This window comes from Cebus imitator, unplaced genomic scaffold, assembly GCF_001604975.1.
Source record: "Cebus imitator isolate Cc_AM_T3 unplaced genomic scaffold, Cebus_imitator-1.0 Scaffold179, whole genome shotgun sequence".
NCBI lineage: Eukaryota > Metazoa > Chordata > Mammalia > Primates > Cebidae > Cebus > Cebus imitator.
The window spans coordinates 3,202,423-3,222,142 of NW_016107494.1; the positions used below are offsets into that span (position 1 = coordinate 3,202,423).

Sequence of the window (19,720 nt, forward strand, 5' to 3'; positions counted from 1 at the left end):
TTTTTTGGAGGCAGAGTCTTGATCTGTTGCTCCAGCTGGAGTGAGTACAGTGGCATGATCTTGCTCACTACAGCCTCCTTTGTTCAAGTGATTCTCCTGCCTCAGCCCCTTGAGTAGTTGGAACTGTGGGCACACACCACCATGCCCGGCTAAATTTTGTATTTTTTTTATAGAGACGGGGTTTCACCATGTCAGGCTGATCTTGAATTCCTGACCTTAAGTGATCCACCTGCCTTGGCCTCCCAAAGTCCTGGGAATAGAGGCACTGCACCCGACCAGCTTGAAAATTCTTAAATGGTGCTTATACTTTCTGGTAATAAAAGCACTATTTTTAATGTTTGGAACTATTTATATTATTTGCTAACCTTAGAATTAAAAAATCCTTTGAATAGGTATAAGGAGACCTCAAAAAGTTTGTGGAAAATGGAATTAAAAGATAAAAATACAAAATATAAACTTTATTCTCAATATAAGCTCTGTCGAGTTCAAGAAACTTTGTAAGCAGTAATGCTAGCCATTTAGTCCACTCCTGAAGAAGTGAAGGCCCTGGGAATTTAATCATATTAATATGTGCAGTCTTTGTTTTGCATTGTTAACTGAAAAAAATGCGTGCCCTTTAAATTTTTTTTAAGATTGGAAAACAAAAAGAAGTCAGAAGGAGCCAATCAACTGTTTGTTGGATGCCTAGTGATTTCCTATTGAAACTCTAGCAAAATTGCCCATTTGAGAGGAGTGAGCAGGAACTTTGTTGTGATGAAAGTCAACAGGATGCCTTGAGCATTCTCAAAAACTTTTGTCATAACCTTTGCTCTTGATGGGTTTGCTTCTGACTGGATAATTTTCATCTGACTGGATCATTTTCATTTCTTGGTACCCATTGCTTTGATTTTTTTTTTTTTTTTTTTTTTCATTTTTTTTTTTTTTTTTTTTTTTTTTTTTTTTTTTTTTTTTTTTTTTTTTTTTTTTTTTTTGGTCTTCAAGATTACACTGGTAAAGCCATGTTTCATCTCTTGTTAAAATTTTTTGAAGAAATTTCACATTCTTGATGCCGCTTATTTAAAATTTCCATTGAAAGCACTGCTTTTGTCTGCAGCCTATCTGAGCACGATGGTTTTAGTACCCATCATGTGGAAAGTTTGTTCAACTTAAATTTTTTGGTTAGATTTGTGTAAGCTGAACGAATTTTTATGTCTGTGGTATTGGCTGTTAATAATCGGATCTCTACATTTAGGTTACAAATGAGATGGAATTTTTCCTTAAAACTTGATGTTGATGGTCTGCTACTGCAGGCTTCATCTTCGATGTTATCTTGTCCCTTCTTACAATGAATTGTCCATTTATAAACTGTTTATTTCTTTGGGGCATTGTTTCTATAAGGTTTTCGTAAAGTACCAGTGATTTTACCATTCTTCCACTCAAGCGTCACCATAAATTTGATGTTTGTTCTTGCTTCAATTTTAGCAGAATTCATATTGCTTTGTTAGGGTGCTTTTCAAAGGTCTTATCCTTCTTAGTGCCTCAAATCACATCTTGTTCAGATGGATTATAACAAGTTAGTACCAGTATATTTTGGTGCAGAAGTATTTTGAAATTCATACATAGTCTTTTTATGAAACATTTTTCATGAATTTTTTGAAGATCCCTTGTACGTGTAGCACAAAATTCAAAAGCTACTAAAGAATGTAAAATAAAAAGTAAGTCATCTTCTTATGCTTGTTTTCACTTATCCAGTTTCCTTCTTCGTCTTTCTGATGGATTTAAAAAACATGAGATCAGACGTGGTGGCTCACACCTGTAATATGAGTACTTTGGGAGGCTGAGGTGGGCGGATCACCTGAGGTTGGGAGTTCAAGATCAGCCTGACCAACATGGAGAAACCCCATCTCTTCTAAAAATACAAAAAATTAGCTCTATGTGGTGGCGCATGCCTGTAATCCCAGCTACTCAGAAGGCCCAGACAGGAGAATTGCTTGAAACCAGGAGGCGGAGTTTGTGGTGAGCCAAGATTGAGCCATTGCATTCTAGCCTGGGCAACAAGAGCAAAACTCTGTCTTTTAAAAAAAAAAAAAAAGACGTGATCTAAAAACATGAAAACATGATCTCCTTTAGGTCTAAGGACATGCATAGGCTGAAAGTGAAAGTATTGAAGGAGTTATCACATGCAAATAGTAACTAAAATAGAGCTGGGACAGCTTGCTAATATCAGACAAAATAGATTTTTAGTTAAAAACACTTATAAAAGGGTGTGGTGGCTCATGCCTGTAATCCCAGCAGTTTGGGAAGCCAAGGCGCTTGGATCACCTGAGGTCAGGAGTTCAACCAACATGGTAAAACTTCATCTCTACTAAAAATACAAAAGTTGGCTGGGCGCGGTGGCTCAAGCCTGTAATCCCAGCACTGTGGGAGGCCGAGGCGGGTGGATCACGAAGTCAAGAGATCGAGACCATCCTGGTCAACATGGTGAAACCCCCGTCTCTACTAAAACTACAAAAAAAAATTAGCTGGGCATGGTGGCGCTTGCCTGTAATCCCAGCGACTCAGGAGGCTGGGGCAGGAGAATTGCCTGAACCCGGGAGGCGGAGGTTGTGGTGAGCCGAGATCGCGCCATTGCACTCCAGCCTGGGTAACAACAGTGAAACTCCATCTCAAAAAAAAAAAAAAAAAAAAAAAAAAAAAATACAAAAGTTAGCCGGGCGTGGTGATGTGTGCCTATAATTCCAGCTACTCGAAAGCCTGAAGCAAGGAGAATCACTTGAAGAACCTGGGATACGGAGGTTGCAGTGAGCCAAGATTGAGCTACTACAGTCCAGCCTGGGTGACAGAGCAAGAATGCCTCAAAAAACAAACAAACAAACAAACAAAAACCTCTTTTAAGAGACAAGGAAGAGCATTACATAGAAGAATTCATACACCAAGAAAATACAACAATTATAAACATGTATGCACCAAACATCAGAGCTCCAAATAACCTGAAGCAACAGATATTGACCTCATTGAAAGGAGCAACAGATTTAAAATAATAGTTGGAGACTTTAAAATGCCACTTTCAATAATGGATAGAACAACTAGACAGATCTAGTCTAGTTAGAAATAGAGGACTTAGGCTGGATGTGGTGGCTCAAGCCTAACATTTTGGGAGGGTTGAGGTGGGAGGATTGCTAGAGCTCAGGAGTTTGAGACCAGCCTAGACAAATAGTGAGATCCCATCTCTAGTAAAAATTAAAAAATTAGCTGGGCATGTTGTTGCATTCCTGTTGTCCCAGCTACAACAGAAGTGGTTGAGGTAGGAAGATTGCTTGAACCAGGAGTTTAAGGTTGCGGTGAACTGTGATTGTGCCATTGCACTCTAGTCTGGGCAACAGAATAAGATGTTGTCTTCCACACCAACTCCACCCCTCACCCCACCCCCAAAAAAAAAAAAAAAGAAATAGAAGTCTTTAACACCACTATAAACCAGTTGGGACTAATAGACATATATACCACACTCCATTCAGTATCTATTTTTCTCAAGTGCACATAGAACATTCTTCAGGATGGACCATATACTATGCCATAAAATTAGTCTTAAAACGATTGAAATTATACAAAGTGCGTTTTCTAATCACAGTGGAATGAAAGTGGAAATATAAGGAGAACTGGAAAATTCACAAATACGTGGAAATTAACACAGTCTTAACCATTGGGTCAAAAAAATCACAAGGTAAATTAGAAAATATTGAGATACAAACACAGTGTACACAAAACTTAGGGTTTGTAATGTACATATTATTTTATACAGTTGGTTTTTCAAAACCAGTTAAGACAAAAGATAAACATTTATATAATTACAGGTACTCTTTCTTTTTTGTTGGGGGGAGGTTGGTATGTGGATTTGAATTACTATTTGAGGTCACTTGCTTTCAAGCTTTTGCATTTCTTTTAAGGTGGGTCTTCAGGGAACAAAATCTGTTTTATTATTTTTTTTAAATCTGGAAAGGTCTGTTTCACCTTCAGTTTTGAAATATAGTTTTGCTAGATATAAGATTATTGGTTGACAGGGTTTTTTCCTTATTTTATTTGAACACTCATTGTTTTTTGTCTGCCATTGTTTCTTAGAAGTCTGATGCTAATCTTACTGGGTTCCATTTATAAATAATGAGCCATTTGGTTCTTGCTGCTTTTAAGATTTTCTCCTTTACTTTGACTTTCAACATTTTTACTGTGAGGCATCTGTCTGTGTATGTCTTTGCCTTTCTCCTAGTTAAAATGTATTGAGTTTCCTGGATGTGTGGTTTATTGTTTTCAGTACATTTGTAAAGTTTTCAGCCATTATTTCTTTGAATATTTTTTTTCTCCTCTACTACTTTTTCTCCTTTCCTTTGGTGCTCCCATAATGAGTACCAAACTGTGCCTAGTGGTATCCCACATAGCTCTAAGACTTTCCATTTACTTCTTTCTTCTCTTCAGATTTAGCTTTCTGCCAGTTTGCTGTTGAGCCCCCCTTTAATTATTTTTAAATTTCCTTTATTGTAATTTTCAGCTTCATAAGTTTTATTTGGTTCTTTTTTCTAATTTATGTCTCTTCATTGACATTCTCTGTCTGAGGTGATACTGTCAGTATGCTTTCTTTCACGTCTTTAATCATGGTTTCCTTTAGTTCTGTGAACATATTTATAAATGGTTAAAGTCTTTTCTGTTAAATTTGACATCTTGTTTCTCAGGCATTTTTTGTTGCCTGCTTTCCCCTCCCTTAGTGTATGGACTATACTTTGCTATTTACATTCCTCAAGATTTTTTGTTGGAAACTGGACATGTTAGATAGATAATACATTGTAACAGTTCAGGCACTGATTCCTTTTCCTCCAGGGCATGTTATTTGCTTGGTATTTGTTTAGCAACTGACTGGATTCTTTTAGTGCAGTGTGTTTCTCTTCTAAGTGTTGAGCCTCTGATACTGTTCCTTTGGAAGGTGTAATTATGGATAATCCCTCAGTTAGGATGGGATGATAGTGCTTTTGGTAGGGCTGTCGTCTTTGCTGGAATACACCCAGTTTTTAAACTCCACTAATTGCTGGCTGATTGCTTCAATCAGTTGACTGATTTCAACCAATGCCCTGGGGTAAAATGTTCTATAGAATAATCCAAATTCTGACTAATTTGAAGGAATAGTTTCTGAGGTCATTGTTTAATTTTTGGTCTGATTGTACCAGATACTTTATTCCCTGGTTCTCTCCTGCAAATTAACCTAAAATTTAGCCTGTATCATGATTGTCTAATTGCATGTATCTTGATTCTCTTCCCAGTTTCCTTTCAACCTCCACTGTTCTTTAGTGCACCTTTAGGCCTTGACTTCATGCAGTGTTGCCGATGAAGTTAGGATCTTTGGGAAAAGGCTAGGTGCTTTAGGTGCTTTTTTTTTTTTTTTTTTTTTTTTTTTTTTTTTAAATAATCTGCTTCTCACCCCAGGCAAACAGTCTGAGCTTGGGCCTTAGAGGTGTGGGAGTGGGAACAATGACAAGTTTCTGAGTGACGTGTCACTCTAGAAGAAGTGCTCAGTGGGAGGTAGCCAGTACCCTGGGTTCCTCTTGGTGTGGAACCACACCTCATGAGCAGGGTTAAGATGGATTGGGGTTTCATTATTTTCAGTGTGCCTGGCGCTAGGTAGAGCCTTCATTCCACAAGTGGGGTTTGGGCAGAAGGAAGCCTCCACTTCTAAACTGTATTCATGAAGGACTTAGCCACAGCAATACGTAGCTGGGGAAGGTTGGGAAGTATTGATGTCTTGTATGTCTGGGGAAGAAATCCTGTTATCTGGGTGCTGGGGGCAGAGGGAACCCTCTGTTTTTGCCTGCCGCAGAATGGAGTGGAGTCTTTTCTGAGCTGGGAAGAGAGTGGGAAGGAAAAAAGAGGTTGAACTATCACAGACTTTTGCCTTTCTTACTGAATTTTCTAGATGTTCTTGAATAGATGTTTCTTCATATGCTGTTTGCCTTTTGGACCAATTCCAGAGGCTTTTGATGGTTTTTAAAAATAGTTTTTACAAGTTTCTCTTGGGAGCAGGCCAGTGGAACTCTTTACACTGTTATACATGCCAGAAGTCACTCTCATTGTTGTTAACACTCTTAAAAAAGTTTAGTCATTCTGATTAGGTTTTTGTAACACAGCATTGTGTGCGTGTGTGTTTTAAGGGTTTTGCCATGTTCCCAGGCTAGACTAAAAAAATTTTTTTTTTTAAATTGTACTTTAGGTTCTGGGATACATGTGCAGATCATGCAGGATTGTTGTGTAGATACATACATGGCAATGTGGTTTGCTGCCTCCATCCCCCCATCACCTACATCTGGCATTTCTCCTGATGTTATCCCTCTCCGACCTCCCCATGCCCCTGCTGTCCCTCCCTTGGCCACCCCCAACAGACCCCAGTGTGTGATGCTCACCTCCCTGTGTCTGTGTGTTCTCATTGTTCAATACCTGCCTATGAGTGAGAACATGTGTTGTTTGATTTTCTGTTCTTGTGTCAGTTTGCTGAGAATGATGGTTTCCATATTCATCCATGTTCCTACAAAGGACACAAACTCATCGTTTTTTATGGCTGCATAGTATTCCATGGTGTATATGTGCCACATTTTCCTTGTCCAGTCTATTGTCAATGGGCATTTGGGTTGGTTCCAGGTCTTTGCTATTTGTAAACAGTGCTGGTATGAACATACATGTGCATGTGTCTTTATAAATATAGAATGATTTATAATCCTTTGGGTATATACCCAGTAATGGGATTGCTGGGTTAAATGGAATTTATATTTCTGAGTCCTTGGGGAAGCGCCACACTGTCTTCCACAATGGTTGAACTAGTTTACACTCCCACCAACAGTGTAAAAGTGTTCATATTTCTCCACATCCTCTCCAGCATCTGTTGTCTCCAGATTTTTTAATGATCACCATTATGACTGGCGTGAGGTGGTATCTCAATGTGGTTTTGATCTGCATTTCTCTAATAATCAGTGATGATGAGCATTTTTTCATATGTTTGTTGGCCTCATAAATGTCTTCTTTTGAAAAGTGTCTGTCCATATCCTTCTCCCACTTTTGGATGGGTTTGTTTGTTTTTTTTTTCTTGTAATTCTGTTTTAGTTCTTTGTAGATTCTGGATATTAGCCCTTTGTCAGATGGGTAGATTGCAAAAATTTTTTCCCATTCTGTTGGTTACTGACTCACTCTAATGATTGTTTCTTTTGCTATACAGAAGATCTGGAGTTTAATTAGATCCCATTTGTCTATTTTTGCTTTTGTTGCCAATGCTTTTGGTGTTTTAGTCATGAAGTCCTTGCCTATGCCTATATCCTGAATGGTTTTGCCTAGGTTTTCTTCTAGGGTTTTTGTCGTGTTAGGTCTTATGTTTAAGTCTTTAATCCATCTGGAGTTAATTTAGTGTAAGGTGTCAGGAAGGGGTCCAGTTTCTGCTTTCTGCACACTGTTAGCCAGTTTTGCCAACACCATTTATTAAGCAGGGAATCCTTTCCCCATTGCTTGTTTTTGCCAGGTTTGTCAAAGATCAGATGGTTGTAGATATATGGCATTGCCTCCAAGGCCTTTGTTCTGTTCCATTGGTCTAATCTTTGTTTTGGTGCCAGTACCATGCTGTTTTGATTACTGTAGCTTTGTAGTATAGTTTGAAATCAGGTAGTGTGATGCCTCTGGCTTTGTTCTTTTTGCTTAGGATTGTCTTGGCTATGTGGGCTCTCTTTTGGTTCCATATGAAGTTTAAGGTGGTTTTTTCCAGTTCTGTGAAGGTCAGTGGTGGCCTGATGGGGATAGCATTGAATCTATAAATTACTTTGGGCAGTATGGCCATTTTCATGATATTGATTCTTCCTGACCATGAGCATGGAATGTTTCTCCATATGTTTGTGTCCTCTCTTATTTTGTTGAGCAGTGGTTTGTAGTTCTCCTTGAAGAGGTCCTTTACATCCTTTGTTAGTTGTATTCCTAGTTATTTTATTCTCTTTGTAGCAATTGTGAATGGGAGTTCGCTCATGATTTGGCTCTCTGTTAGTCTGTTACTGGTGTATAGAAATGTTTGTGATTTCTGCACATTGATTTTGTATCCTGAGACTTTGCTGAAGTTGCTTATCAGTTTAAGGAGATTTTGGGCTGAGATGATGGGGTCTTCTAAATATACAATCATGTCATCTGCAAACAGAGACAATTTCACTTCCTCTTTTCCTAATTGAATACCCTTTATTTCTTTTTGTTGCCTAATTGCTCTGGCTAGAACTTCCAGTACTATATTGAATAGTAGTGGTGACAGAGGGCGTCCTTGTCTAGTGCTGGATTTCAAAGAGAATGCTTCCAGTTTTTGCCAATTCAGTATGATACTGGCTGTAGGTTTGTCTTAAATAGCTTTTGTTATTTTGAGATACATTCCTTTGATACCTAGTTTATTGAGAGTTTTTAGCATAAAGGGCTGTTGAATTTTGTTGAAGGCCTTCTCTGCATCTGTTGAGATAACATGTGGTTTTTGTCTTTGGTTCTGTTTATGTGGTGGATTATGTTTATAAACTTGTGTATGTTGAACCAGCCTTGCATCCCCAGGATGACGCCTACTTGATCATGGTGGCTAAGCTTTTTGATGTGCTGTTGCAATCAGTTTGCCAGTATTTTATTGAAGATTTTTGCATCTATATTCATCATGGATATTGGCCTGAAGTTTGCTTTTTTTGTTGTGTCTCTGCCAGGTTTTGGTATCAGGATGATGTTGGTCTCATAAAATGATTTGGGAAGGATTCCCTCTTTTTGGATTGTTAGGAATAATTTCAGAAGGAATGGTACCAGCTCCACTTTGTATGTCTGGTAGAATTCAGCTGTGAATCCGTCTGGACCTGGGCTTTTTTTGGTTGGTAGGCTATTAATTGCTGCGTCAACTTCAGCCGTTGTTATTGGTCTGTTCAAGGTTTCAACTTCTTCCTGGTTTAGGCTTGGGAGGGTGCAGGTATCCAGGAATTTATCCATTTCTTCCAGGTTTACTGGTTTATGTGCATAGAGTTGTTTATAGTAATCTCTGATTGTAATTTGTATTTCTGTGGAGTCAGTGGTGATATCCCCTTTATCGTTTTTTATTGCATCTATTGATTCCTCTCCCTTTTCTTTTTTATTAATCTGGCTAGTGGTCTGTTTTGTTGATCTTTTCAAAAAACCAGCTTTTGGATTTATTGATTTTTTGAAGGATTTTTTTGTGTCTATCTCCTTCAGTTCTGCTTTGCTCTTAGTTATTTCTTGTCTTCTGCTAGGTTTTGAGTTTTTTTGGTCTTGCTCCTCTAGCTCTTTCAATTTTGACTATAGGGTGTTGATTTTAGATCTTTCCTCTCTTCTCTGGTGGGCATTTATTGCTATAAATTTCCCTCTAGACACTGCTTTAAATGTGTCCCAGAGATTCTGGTGCGTTGGTACGTTGTGTCTTCATTCTCGTTGGTTTCAAAGAACATCTTTATGTCTGCCTTCATTTCATTGTTTATCTAGTAGACATTCAGTTTCCATGAAGTTGTGCAGTTCTGAGTTAGCTTCTTAATTCTGAGTTCTAATTTGATTGCCCTGTGGTCTGAGAAACTGTTTGTTACGATTTCTGTTCTTTTGCATTTGTTGAGGAGTAATTTACTTCCAATTATGTGGTCAATTTGAGTAGGTGCCATGTGGTGCTGAGAAGAATGTATATTCTGTGGATTTGTGGTGGAGATTTCTGTAGATGTCTGTTAGGTCCTCTTGGTCCAGATCTGCGTTCAAGTCTTGGATATCCTTGTTAATTTTCTGTCTCATTGATCCAATGTTGACAATGGAGTGTTGTCTCCCACGATTATTGTGTGGGAGTCTAAGTTTCTTTGTAGTTTGTTAAGAACTTGCTTTATGTACCTGGGCGTTCCTGTACTGGGCACGTATATATTTAGGATCGTTAATTCTTCTTGATGCATTGATCCTTTTACCATTATGTAATGCCCTTCTTTGTTTCTTTTGAACTTTGTTGGTTTACAGTCCATTTTATCAGAGACTAGGATTGCAACTCCTGCTTTTTTATGCTCTCCATTTGCTTGATAAATCTTCCTCCATCCCTTTATTTTTAGCCTATGTGTGTCCTTGTACATGAGATGGGTTTCCTGAATACAGCACACCGATGGGTTTCGACTTTTTATCCAATTCGCCAGTCTTGTGTCTTTTGAATGGGGCATTTAGTCCATTTACATTTAAGGTTAATATTGTTACGTGTGAATTTGATCCTGTCATTTTGACGCTAGCTGAATGTTTTGCCCGTTAGTTGACACATTTTCTTCATTATGTCTGTGGTCTTCACCATTTGGTAAGTGTTTGGAGTGGCTGGTACTGATTGTTTCTTTCCTTGTTTAGTGCTTCTTATCAGGAGCGCTTGTAAGGCAGGCCTGGTGGTGATGAAATCTCTCAGCAATTGCTTGTCCCTAAAGGATTTTGTTTCTCCTTTGATTATGAAGCTTAGTGTGGCTGGATATGAAATTCTAGGTTGAAAATTCTTTAGGGATGTTGAATATTGGCTCCCACTCTCTTCTGGCTTGTAGTGTTTCTGCTGAGAGATCTGCTGTGAGTCTGATGGACTTCCCTTTATGGGTAACCTGACCTTTCTGTCTTGCTGCCCTTAGCATTTTTTCCTTCATTTCAACCTTTGTGAATCTGATGATTATATGCCTTGGGGTTGCTCTTCTTGAGGAATATCTTTGTGGTGTTCTCTGTATTTCCTGAACTTGAATATTGGCTTGCCTTGCTGGGTTGGGGAAGTTCTCCTGGATAATATCCTGAAGAGTGTTTTCCAGCTTGGATTCATTCTCTCTGTCACATTCAGGTACACCTATCAAACGTAGATTAGATCTTTTCACATAATCCCATATTTCTTGGAGGCTTTATTTCTTTTCACTGTTTTTTCTCTATTCTTGCCTTCTCCCTTTATTTTATTGAGTTGATCTTCAGTCTCTGATATCCTTTCTTCTGCTTGGTCGATTTGGCTATTGAAACTTGTGTATGCTTTGCGAAGTTCTAGTGTTATGTTTTTCAGCTCCATCAAGTTGTTTATATTCTTCTCTAAGCTGTTTATTCTAGTTAGCATCTCATCTAACCTTTTTTCTGGGTTTTTAGTTTCTTTGCATTGGGTTAGCACATGTTCTTTTAGCTCTGAGAATGTTACTGCTCACCTTCTGAAGCCTGATTCTGTCAATTCATCAGAGTCATTCTCCATCCATCTTTGATCCCTTGCTGGTGAGGAGTTGTGATCCCTTGGAGGAGGAGAGGTTTTCTGGTTTTTGGGGTTCTCATCCTTTTTGCGCTGGTTTCTTCCCATCTTAGTGGTTTTATCTACCTGTGGTCTTTGTAGTTGGTGACTTTTGGGTGGGATCTCTGAGTCCTTTTTGTTGACGTTGAAGCTATTTCTTTCTGCTTCTTAGTTTTCCTTCTAACAGTCAGGCCCCTCTACTGCAGGACTGTTGGAGGTATGTTCCAGACCCTGCTCACCTGGGGATCACCCGCGGGGGCTGCAGAACAGCAAGGGTTGCCACCAGTTTCTTCCTCTGCTATCCTCATCCCAGAAGGGTACCCACCAGATGTCAGCCTGAGCTCTCCTTTATGAGGTGTCTCTTTGGGTATATGGGGTTTGGGAAGTTGCTTGAGGAGACAGTTGGTCCTTTATGGGAGTTCAAGTGCTGTGCTGGGAGCACCACTCTTTTGTGCAGAGCTTCTGGGCAGGTACCTTTAAGTCTGCTGCAGCTGAACTCTTAACTGCCTCTTTTCCCAGGTGCTCTGTCCTAGGAAGGTCGGCTTTATTTATAAGTTCCTGTCGTGCTGCTGCCTTTTTACATAGATGCCCTGCCCCGCATGGAGTAGTCTAGTCACAGTCTGCCAGCAGAGGTGTTGCTGAGCTGCTGCAGGTTCTTCCCAGCTGCTGTGTGAACTGCCTCAGTAGTGGTGGACTGTGTTGGTAGTGGGGGATGCCCTTCACACCTCTGAGCTGGATGGTCCTGGGTCCAGCTGCGCTTGCTGTGAAACTCTATCCAGAGCATTTCAGATTGCTTGTTTTGTGGGGGTGGTAACCGCAGAGCCATATCTCCTGGCTCCCTGTCTCAGCCCCCTCCCTTTTCAGTTGAATGGGCGGCTCTGTCTCTCAGGCATTCCAGGCACCAGTCGAAAAAGCCGCCCAGACTTGTGCGAGTTTCTGTGCGCCAACGTGGCACAGGCTGAAACCATGGCGCTGAAAACTTGTGGCCTTTTCGGCCAGGAATAATCTCCTGGTCTGTGGGTGGTGAATACTTGTTTGGAAATGTGGTGAGCACTCACCCTCTGTGCTGTTCTTGCTGGGAACTGCACTCTGGAGCTGTTTCTATTTGGCCATCTTGGATCTCCAGCATTGTGTTTTTAATTTGCATTTTGCTGTTGTCCATGCTGGAGTGCAGCGACATGATCAGAGCTCCCTGCAGCTTCCAACCTTCTGGGCTGAAGTAATCCTCCCCCCTCAGCCTCTTGCAGAAGTAGGACTGCAGGCATGTGCCACCACTTGGCTAATTTTCTTAGCTTTTTTTTTTTTTTTTTTTTTTTGCTTTTTTTTTTTTTTTTTTTTTTTTTTTTTTTTTTTTTTTTTTTGGAAATGGGGTTTCACCTTGTTAGCCAGGCTGGTCTTCAACTACTGATGTCAAGTGATGTGCCTGCCTCAGCCTCCCAAAGAGCTGGGATTACAGGCGTGAGCCACTGTGCCTGGTGTTTTTTTTAAGAGATGGGTCTTGGTATGTTGCCCAGGCTGGTCTTGAACTTCTGGCCTCAAGCTGTCCTCCCACAGCACTTGGATTACATGTGTGAGCCACCATACCTGGCCTATGTTGAACATCTTTCCGTGTAGTTATTTGCCATCAGTATATCTATCCTCTTTGGTGAAATGTTTGTTCATGTTATTTTCCATTTTCTGGTTTGATTGTTAGTTTGTGTGCTGTTTCGTTTGTAGAGGTTTTTATTTAGTTTAGATAGTCCTGTCTGTGTTGGTTATGTGATGTGCAAATATTTTCTTCTAGTCTAACTTGTCTTTTCAACATTTTAACAGGATCTTTCACAGAAAAGTTCATTTTGATAAAATCCAGTTTATCAGTTTTTCCTATTACAGTTTGTGCTTTTGGATTCAAGTCTCAGACTTCTTTACCTAGCTCTAGATTTTCCCCTGTGTTTTTAATAAAAGTTAAAACTTTTAAAAATAAAAGTATAGTTTTGCATTTTACATTTAAGTCTATGATTCATTTTGAGTTAATTTTTGTATGAAGTCTGACCTAAATTTTTAGGTGAGGTTTTGTTGGTTTTTTAAAAAATATTTTGCCTAAGGATGTTCAATTATTTCAGCACCGTTTATTGAAAAGGTTATCCTTCCATTATTGAATTGCTTTGGATATTTGTAAACGTGTTTAGGGAAAAACTCTCCTCAAACTGTTTTTCCTTTACTCTCATACCACAACAATCATCAACACGAAAGAAGACTTCTGTAATCACATGCGTGGGGTGGTTTTCCCCATACACCAAGCAGCAGACAGCAGCCTGAGTGTCTTCTAATTCAGTTCGACACTGTCTCTGGGTCAGTGGTATCAGATCCCACAGGCTGAGGGCTCCGTACCCAAGACTGCTCCCCCAGTACACACACCAGAATCATAAGTCAGGGCCTCCAGAACTTCTGACCAGCCGGCTTCATGTTGGGGTTCCCATGGCTTCCTCTTTGGGTTCATTAATTTGCTGGACCGGCACCCAGAACTCGGGGAAACACTTACTTACGTTTACTGGTTTATTATAAAGGATATTGATTGCAAAGGTTAACAGATGAAAGGACATGCAGGGAGATGTATGGGGGAAGAGTCATGGAGCTTTCATGTCCGCCCTGGGTGTGCCACCCTTCAGGAACCTTTGTGTTTAGTTGTCTTGAAGACCCTGTCCTCTTGGGTTTTTATGGAAGCTTCATGACATCAGCATTCCTTCCCCAAGGGTATAAGATGGGACCCTCCATGAGAGTTTTGAGACCCACAATAAAAAAGGCAGGGGAACATTAAGCATGGAAGGAGGGCAAGAGAAAAGTCAGAGGCCTGCCTCTGAGGCCTAGCACTTTCAACATTATAATGAAAGACTGGAATAAAGGGTATGGGAGTTAAAGCCAGGAACGAAGGACGAAGACCAACATATATCATAGCATCAAAGTAAAATAACAGGCATACTTGTGTGGGTCATTTCTGGGTTCTCTGTTCTGTTCTGTCACTCTGTGTCTGTTCTTTTGCCCATACCACACTGTCTTGACTAGCTATGTGGTTAGCCTTTAGTCAGGTAATAGAATTCTTTCCACTTGATTCTTTTTCAAATGTTTTAGCTATTTTGGAGCTTTGCCTTCCATGTAAGTTTTATAATGAGTTTATATCTACAAAAATCCTTGCTGGGATCTTGATAGGAATTGTATTAATCAATAGAACAATTGGAGAGAATAACATCTTTACTGAGTCTTAGTATATTGCTAAGAACGTAATAAATATATTGCTATTTGTTTAGGGTTTTTTCTTTTTCTTTCTTTCTTTTTTATAAGTGGGTTGTCACGCTGTTGCCCAGGCTGGAGTGCAGTGGTGTCATCATAGCGCACTGCAGCCTCGAACTTCTGGACTCAGGCAATTCTCTCACCCCATTCTCTCTCTCTCTTTTTTTTTTTTTTTTTTGAGGCAGAATCTCCCATCCTCTTGAGTACCTGGACTACACAGGTACTTGCCACAAATCTCGGTGTTTTGTTATTTTTAGTGACATGGTCTTGTTGCCCAGGCTGGTCTCAAACTCATCGTCTCAAACTCCTGGCCTCAAGTGATCTTCCTGCCTCAGTCTCTTGTATTTGTTTAGATTTCTAATTTCTTTCATCAGTCTTTTGGAATTTTTAGCATACAGAGCCTACACATATTTAGCTGAGTATATACTTAAAGTATTTAATTTTCTATGGAGCAGTTGTAAATGGTATTGTTTAAAATTTCAGTTTCTACATGTTTATTGTTAATACATAGAACAGTAAATGATGATTAGGCACAGTGGCTCATGCCTTTTAATTCCAGCACTTTAGGAGGCCAAGGTGTGAGGATCACAAATATCAATAAATGTGGTTGATATTTGAGTGTTGACCTTGATCGCTTGCTGAACTCATTATTTCTAGAAATTTGTTTTGTAGATCCTCAGTAACATTTTAAGATTTGTTTTGAAGTGTTTTATTTTTTTTCTATTGCAATATATTCTTCTTCTATAATGACCAAATATTGTGGGGTTTTGGGATGAAGGCTGTTGAAATCCATATATCAATTTCATGCCCAATCACATTGATGATTTTTCTTATTCATAAATTTTTCTTTAGTTGATTCTCCTGAGTTTTATAGATAAAAGAGTCATATAATCTGCAACTAGTTATAGTTTACCTTTTTCTTTCCAATTTTTATACGCATTTTTTTTCTTATTTAATTATCTAAGACTTCCAGGATAGAGTTAAATAATGCTGGTCATAAATAATACTGTCCTTACTTCTCACTTTAGACTCTTAGACTTGTTTGCTTTTTTTTTCCCAAGGCACTGCAAATAAAGTAAAATGCATAGTAGGAATTCATTTTATTTCAGTAGGTAGAATGCAAATAAAGTAAAATATATAGTAAATTTCAGGTCTCTAGTGTGTTCTAGCATTGGGGTATTCTGCTTTGTTAAATTTACGGAACCTGAAGGTCGACATAAATGCTTTTACTTCAACAATTCTGTTGTTGAAGTCTATATTATAGGCCTTTCTGCTTCCTATAGAGTGGTGAATATTGGATTTCTTTGAAGATTTTGCAGTACTTTTTATTTTCTTCATTCGTATTTTATCATGCTTGTCAATTTAGAAAACATTGATAGGAATGTATATTGATCTCAAGACTTTCCTGGAAAGTTGATTTTATTTTAAGGAGGATCCTTAAAAAATTATAGGGGAAATTTTATTTCTTGTAATTTGATTTCTTTTTCTGAGATGATAATTATAAAACAATTCTAATTAATGGAGCATTTCCGTTTTTTATTTTTTGTTAAGAGACATGGTCTTCGTTACTCAGGCTGGAGTGTAGTAGTGCCAACAGAGCTCAGTGTAACCTCGAACTCATGGGCTCAAGTGAGCCTCCCACCTCAGCCTCTTGAGTAGCTTAGCTAGGACTACAGCCACCGGCCATATGCCACCACATCCAGCTAATTAAAAAAAAATATATATATATATGTATGTGTGTGTGTGTGTGTGTGTGTGTGTGTGTGTGTGTGTGTGTGTGTGTATGTATATATATATATATATATATATATATATATTTTTTTTGGTAGAGGTGGGTCTTGCTTTATTGCCCAAGCTAGTTTCAGACTGCTGGGCTCAAGTGATCCTCCTGCCACAGCTAGCCAAAGTGCTGGGATTACAGGTGTCAGCCACTGTGCCTGCCCGACCCTGCGTTTATAGTCTCATAAATGAGCAACGTTTCTCCATATATAGCTCCTGCTGATGAGAAGCTTGGTGTGGTGACCCTCCCTTCCTCCTCTCTCTCCTTCCCTCCCCTCCCCCTCCTTCCCTCCCTTCCCCCCTCCTCCTCCCTTCCTCCCCTTCCCCTCCCTTCTCCCCTACCTTTTCCTTTTCCTTTTCCTTTTCTTTTTCTGTATATAGTTCCTGCTGATAGAGAAGTTTGGTGTGGTGGTGTTTTTCTTTCCTTTTTTTTTTTTTCCCCCAAAGGTAAGGTCTCGTTCTGTTGCCCAGGCTGGAGTACAGTGGCTAATCTTGGCTTGTTGTAACCTCCACCTCCTGGGCTCAAGTGATCCTCCCACCGTGGGCTCTCTAAGTGCCGGGATATTACAGGCATGGGCCACTGTGCCCAACCAAGTGTGGTGATACTTCAAGAACACTTTACAAAGCTTTATTCTACTTGTTACAGTTTGAACATCCAGATCCTGACTCTGTAGTTTTCTTGTGATATAAACCAACTAACTTTAGAGTTCAATTTCTTATCTTTTACTCATCTCAGTCTTAATTTTGTTGAGCAGTGGAAAGCACATGAACTCTATGAGGTTCAGAAATATGGGTGTAACATAGCTGTTCCTTTTTTATCCTAATGACCTTGAATAAGTTATCCAATCTCTAATTCTCAGTTTCTTCATCTGTTGTTAGAGGACAATAGTACCTCAGAGGGCTGTATTTAAAGATGGTGTGAAGTACCACATGTAAATTACCTGGTACAGAATTTATTACCTTTGTTGATTCTCAGTAGATTTTTGCTGCCTCTCTCCTGAAACAAAATGAAATGGTGTTTGTGAATAGCTTTGTGAGCTTTAAATAATATAATTAAATAGAAGCCATTATTATTATTGTTTCCTCTTTCAGAAATGGGCATAATTTATAATCTTAGTAGTATAATGTGCTTGGCTAGGTACATGCCCAGATTTGGTGATCCTTAGATTTTTGTTTGTTCTTGCCCTACATACTTTGAAAACTCTTTGAGAAATCCTACAGCAAACTCACATGATTTATGAAACCAACAGTTGACTATTCTTACTCTAATTCTGATTCTTTGACTAATTCTTAGTCTATGTATCCATATATATGAACGCTAAATCCACCTGTTATCTTCTTTGTATAGTATCTAGGCTCTCCCACTTTGCCCTGCACCTCCTTTCCTCGCCGAGAACTTGGAACCGCATGGAATTTATTAGCTAGCATATTATCTTTTCCTGGTTTGGTATTTCTGGTTGGATTGGCTGTGATAATCCTTAATTGGATATTCAACAAGGTTTCTAAAATAAGCTTGTGTACCATGAGTTAAGAGGTAGAGTGCCAAGGACTCGTAAAGCTTGAACTCCTAGGACTTACTTGCTGCACTCCAGTTTAGAGAGAGATTAATAATTTCTGAAAATGTTCTTGCCACTTAAGAACATTGAAATGTTATCAAATATTAATTAAACATTTATATGCATAGCACTTTCTGGGAACCCAGATGGATGTAAAACGTGTATGTGTTGGTCTTGAGTTTCTTCCTTCTAGGGTAGTCTAGTTAGAGTTCAGAATAACTAAAAAAAAATTGAAATTTAAGACATTAAGCCTTTTGAATACAAAATATTATTGATAATGTGTGCTGTATAAATTTGAAGACTTTGTTTACTTTTTATACAGTATGGTGAATTTTGTTTTCCTTTACCTGTGTATTAGAAATAAAAATACCCTATAGGGTCATTGTGATGTTTAAATGAGATTGGGTATGTAAAGCCCACCTATAATATATAAACCTACATATATTCTTTCTAGTACAATTCTTTCTAATAATTCTTACAATTAGTATTTAGAATTCTAATTTCTAATTGTATATATTATATTCTTTTTTTAAATTAAACAAGTAGTATGACATATGGTTAAAAAAAAAAATGCAGGCAGAACAAATTAAGTATTCTTCTCACTTCAGACCCTAGGTTCTTCCCTGTGTTCTTCTGTACCAATAACATGGTTTTTAAATATTTTTCATTAATTATTCTAGTACATATGCACTTACATATAATTACATATTTTTATAACATGTAAGTGGGAACATAATATTCATGCTGACTTGTATCCTGTGTTTTTCATTTAAAAAGAGATTTTTGGTTATCTTCCCTGTCAAAAATGTAGCTTTTAAATACATTATTCTTTTATTATTATTGATTGCTGAGTATTCTTCATTTGGATATATAATAATATAATTGATATCTTCCCCCAGCACTCCTTTAATGCATTTTTTCAAAACTTTTATCTTCTTAGGATCAACTCACTCTCCTGAAAGTCATTCTCCCAAGAAGGAGGGACAGAAAGACAGAGCTGTTTGTAAGAAAGGCTTGGGTATCCCATGAACGAGCCAACAGAAAACCGATTGGGGTGCAGCAGGACTCCAGAGCCAGATATAAGGCTCAGAAAAGGGCACCAACTTGATGGTACAAGGAGAGGTGATAATGACAGCCACCAAGGAGATTTGGAGCCTATGTTAGAGGCATCTGTTGTATCTTCCCATGATAAAAAAGTAAGTTGGAAGAGTGGTATACAAAGGAAAAAGTTTGGAGGATGTGACAGAGGGGAAGATACGAAAAAAAAAAGTATGGGTCCATTGCTGGAGGGAGGATGGGGTGGTAAGAAGGAAACTTGTACATTTTTCTTCTGGATAACTTGAAATCTCTTATTCTTTATTATTATTATTAATTTTTTGAGATGAAGTCTTGCTCTGCCACCCAGGCTGGAGTGCAGTGGTGTGATCTCTGCTCACTGCAACCTCCACCTCCCAGGTTTAGGTGATCAACCTCCTGAGTAGCTGGGACTACAGGTGCATGCCACCACGCCTGGCTAATTTTTGTATTTTTAATAGAGGCGGGGTTTTGCTGTGTTGGCCAGGCTGGTTTTGAAACTCCTGACCTCAGCTGATCCACCTGCCTCGGCCTCCCAAAGTGCTGGGATTACAGGCGTAAGCCACTGTGCCCAGCCTCTTATTCTTAAATTAGTTTAGATATTATTTGATTTTATAGTTAGTGTCTTTCTGCTGACACTTAAAAGCATACTTGGCCGGGTGTGGTGGCTCATGCCTCTAATACCAGCACTTTGGGAGGCCAAGGTGGGCGGATTGCCTGAGGTTGGGAGTTTGAGACCAGCCTGACCAACATGGAGAAAACCCATCTCTACTAAAAAAAAAAA

At 38.9% G+C, this 19,720-nt stretch overlaps 1 protein-coding gene across 2 annotated transcripts in view; it reads left to right on the top strand.

Moving 5' to 3' along the window:
- The window catches only part of ADIPOR2 (adiponectin receptor 2), a 96,141-nt gene that overhangs the window by 34,649 nt on the left and 41,772 nt on the right, over positions 1 to 19,720 (top strand). The window contains exon 2 of one of the 2 annotated variants that reach the window (XM_017545421.2): positions 18,803 to 19,058. In XM_017545421.2, coding sequence (XP_017400910.1) covers positions 18,888 to 19,058 — 171 coding nt within the window. In that variant the 5' untranslated portion in view covers positions 18,803 to 18,887. Of the gene's footprint in view, positions 1 to 18,802; positions 19,059 to 19,720 lie in introns of those variants that run through there. The other variant, XM_037744585.1, reaches the window with a different exon arrangement.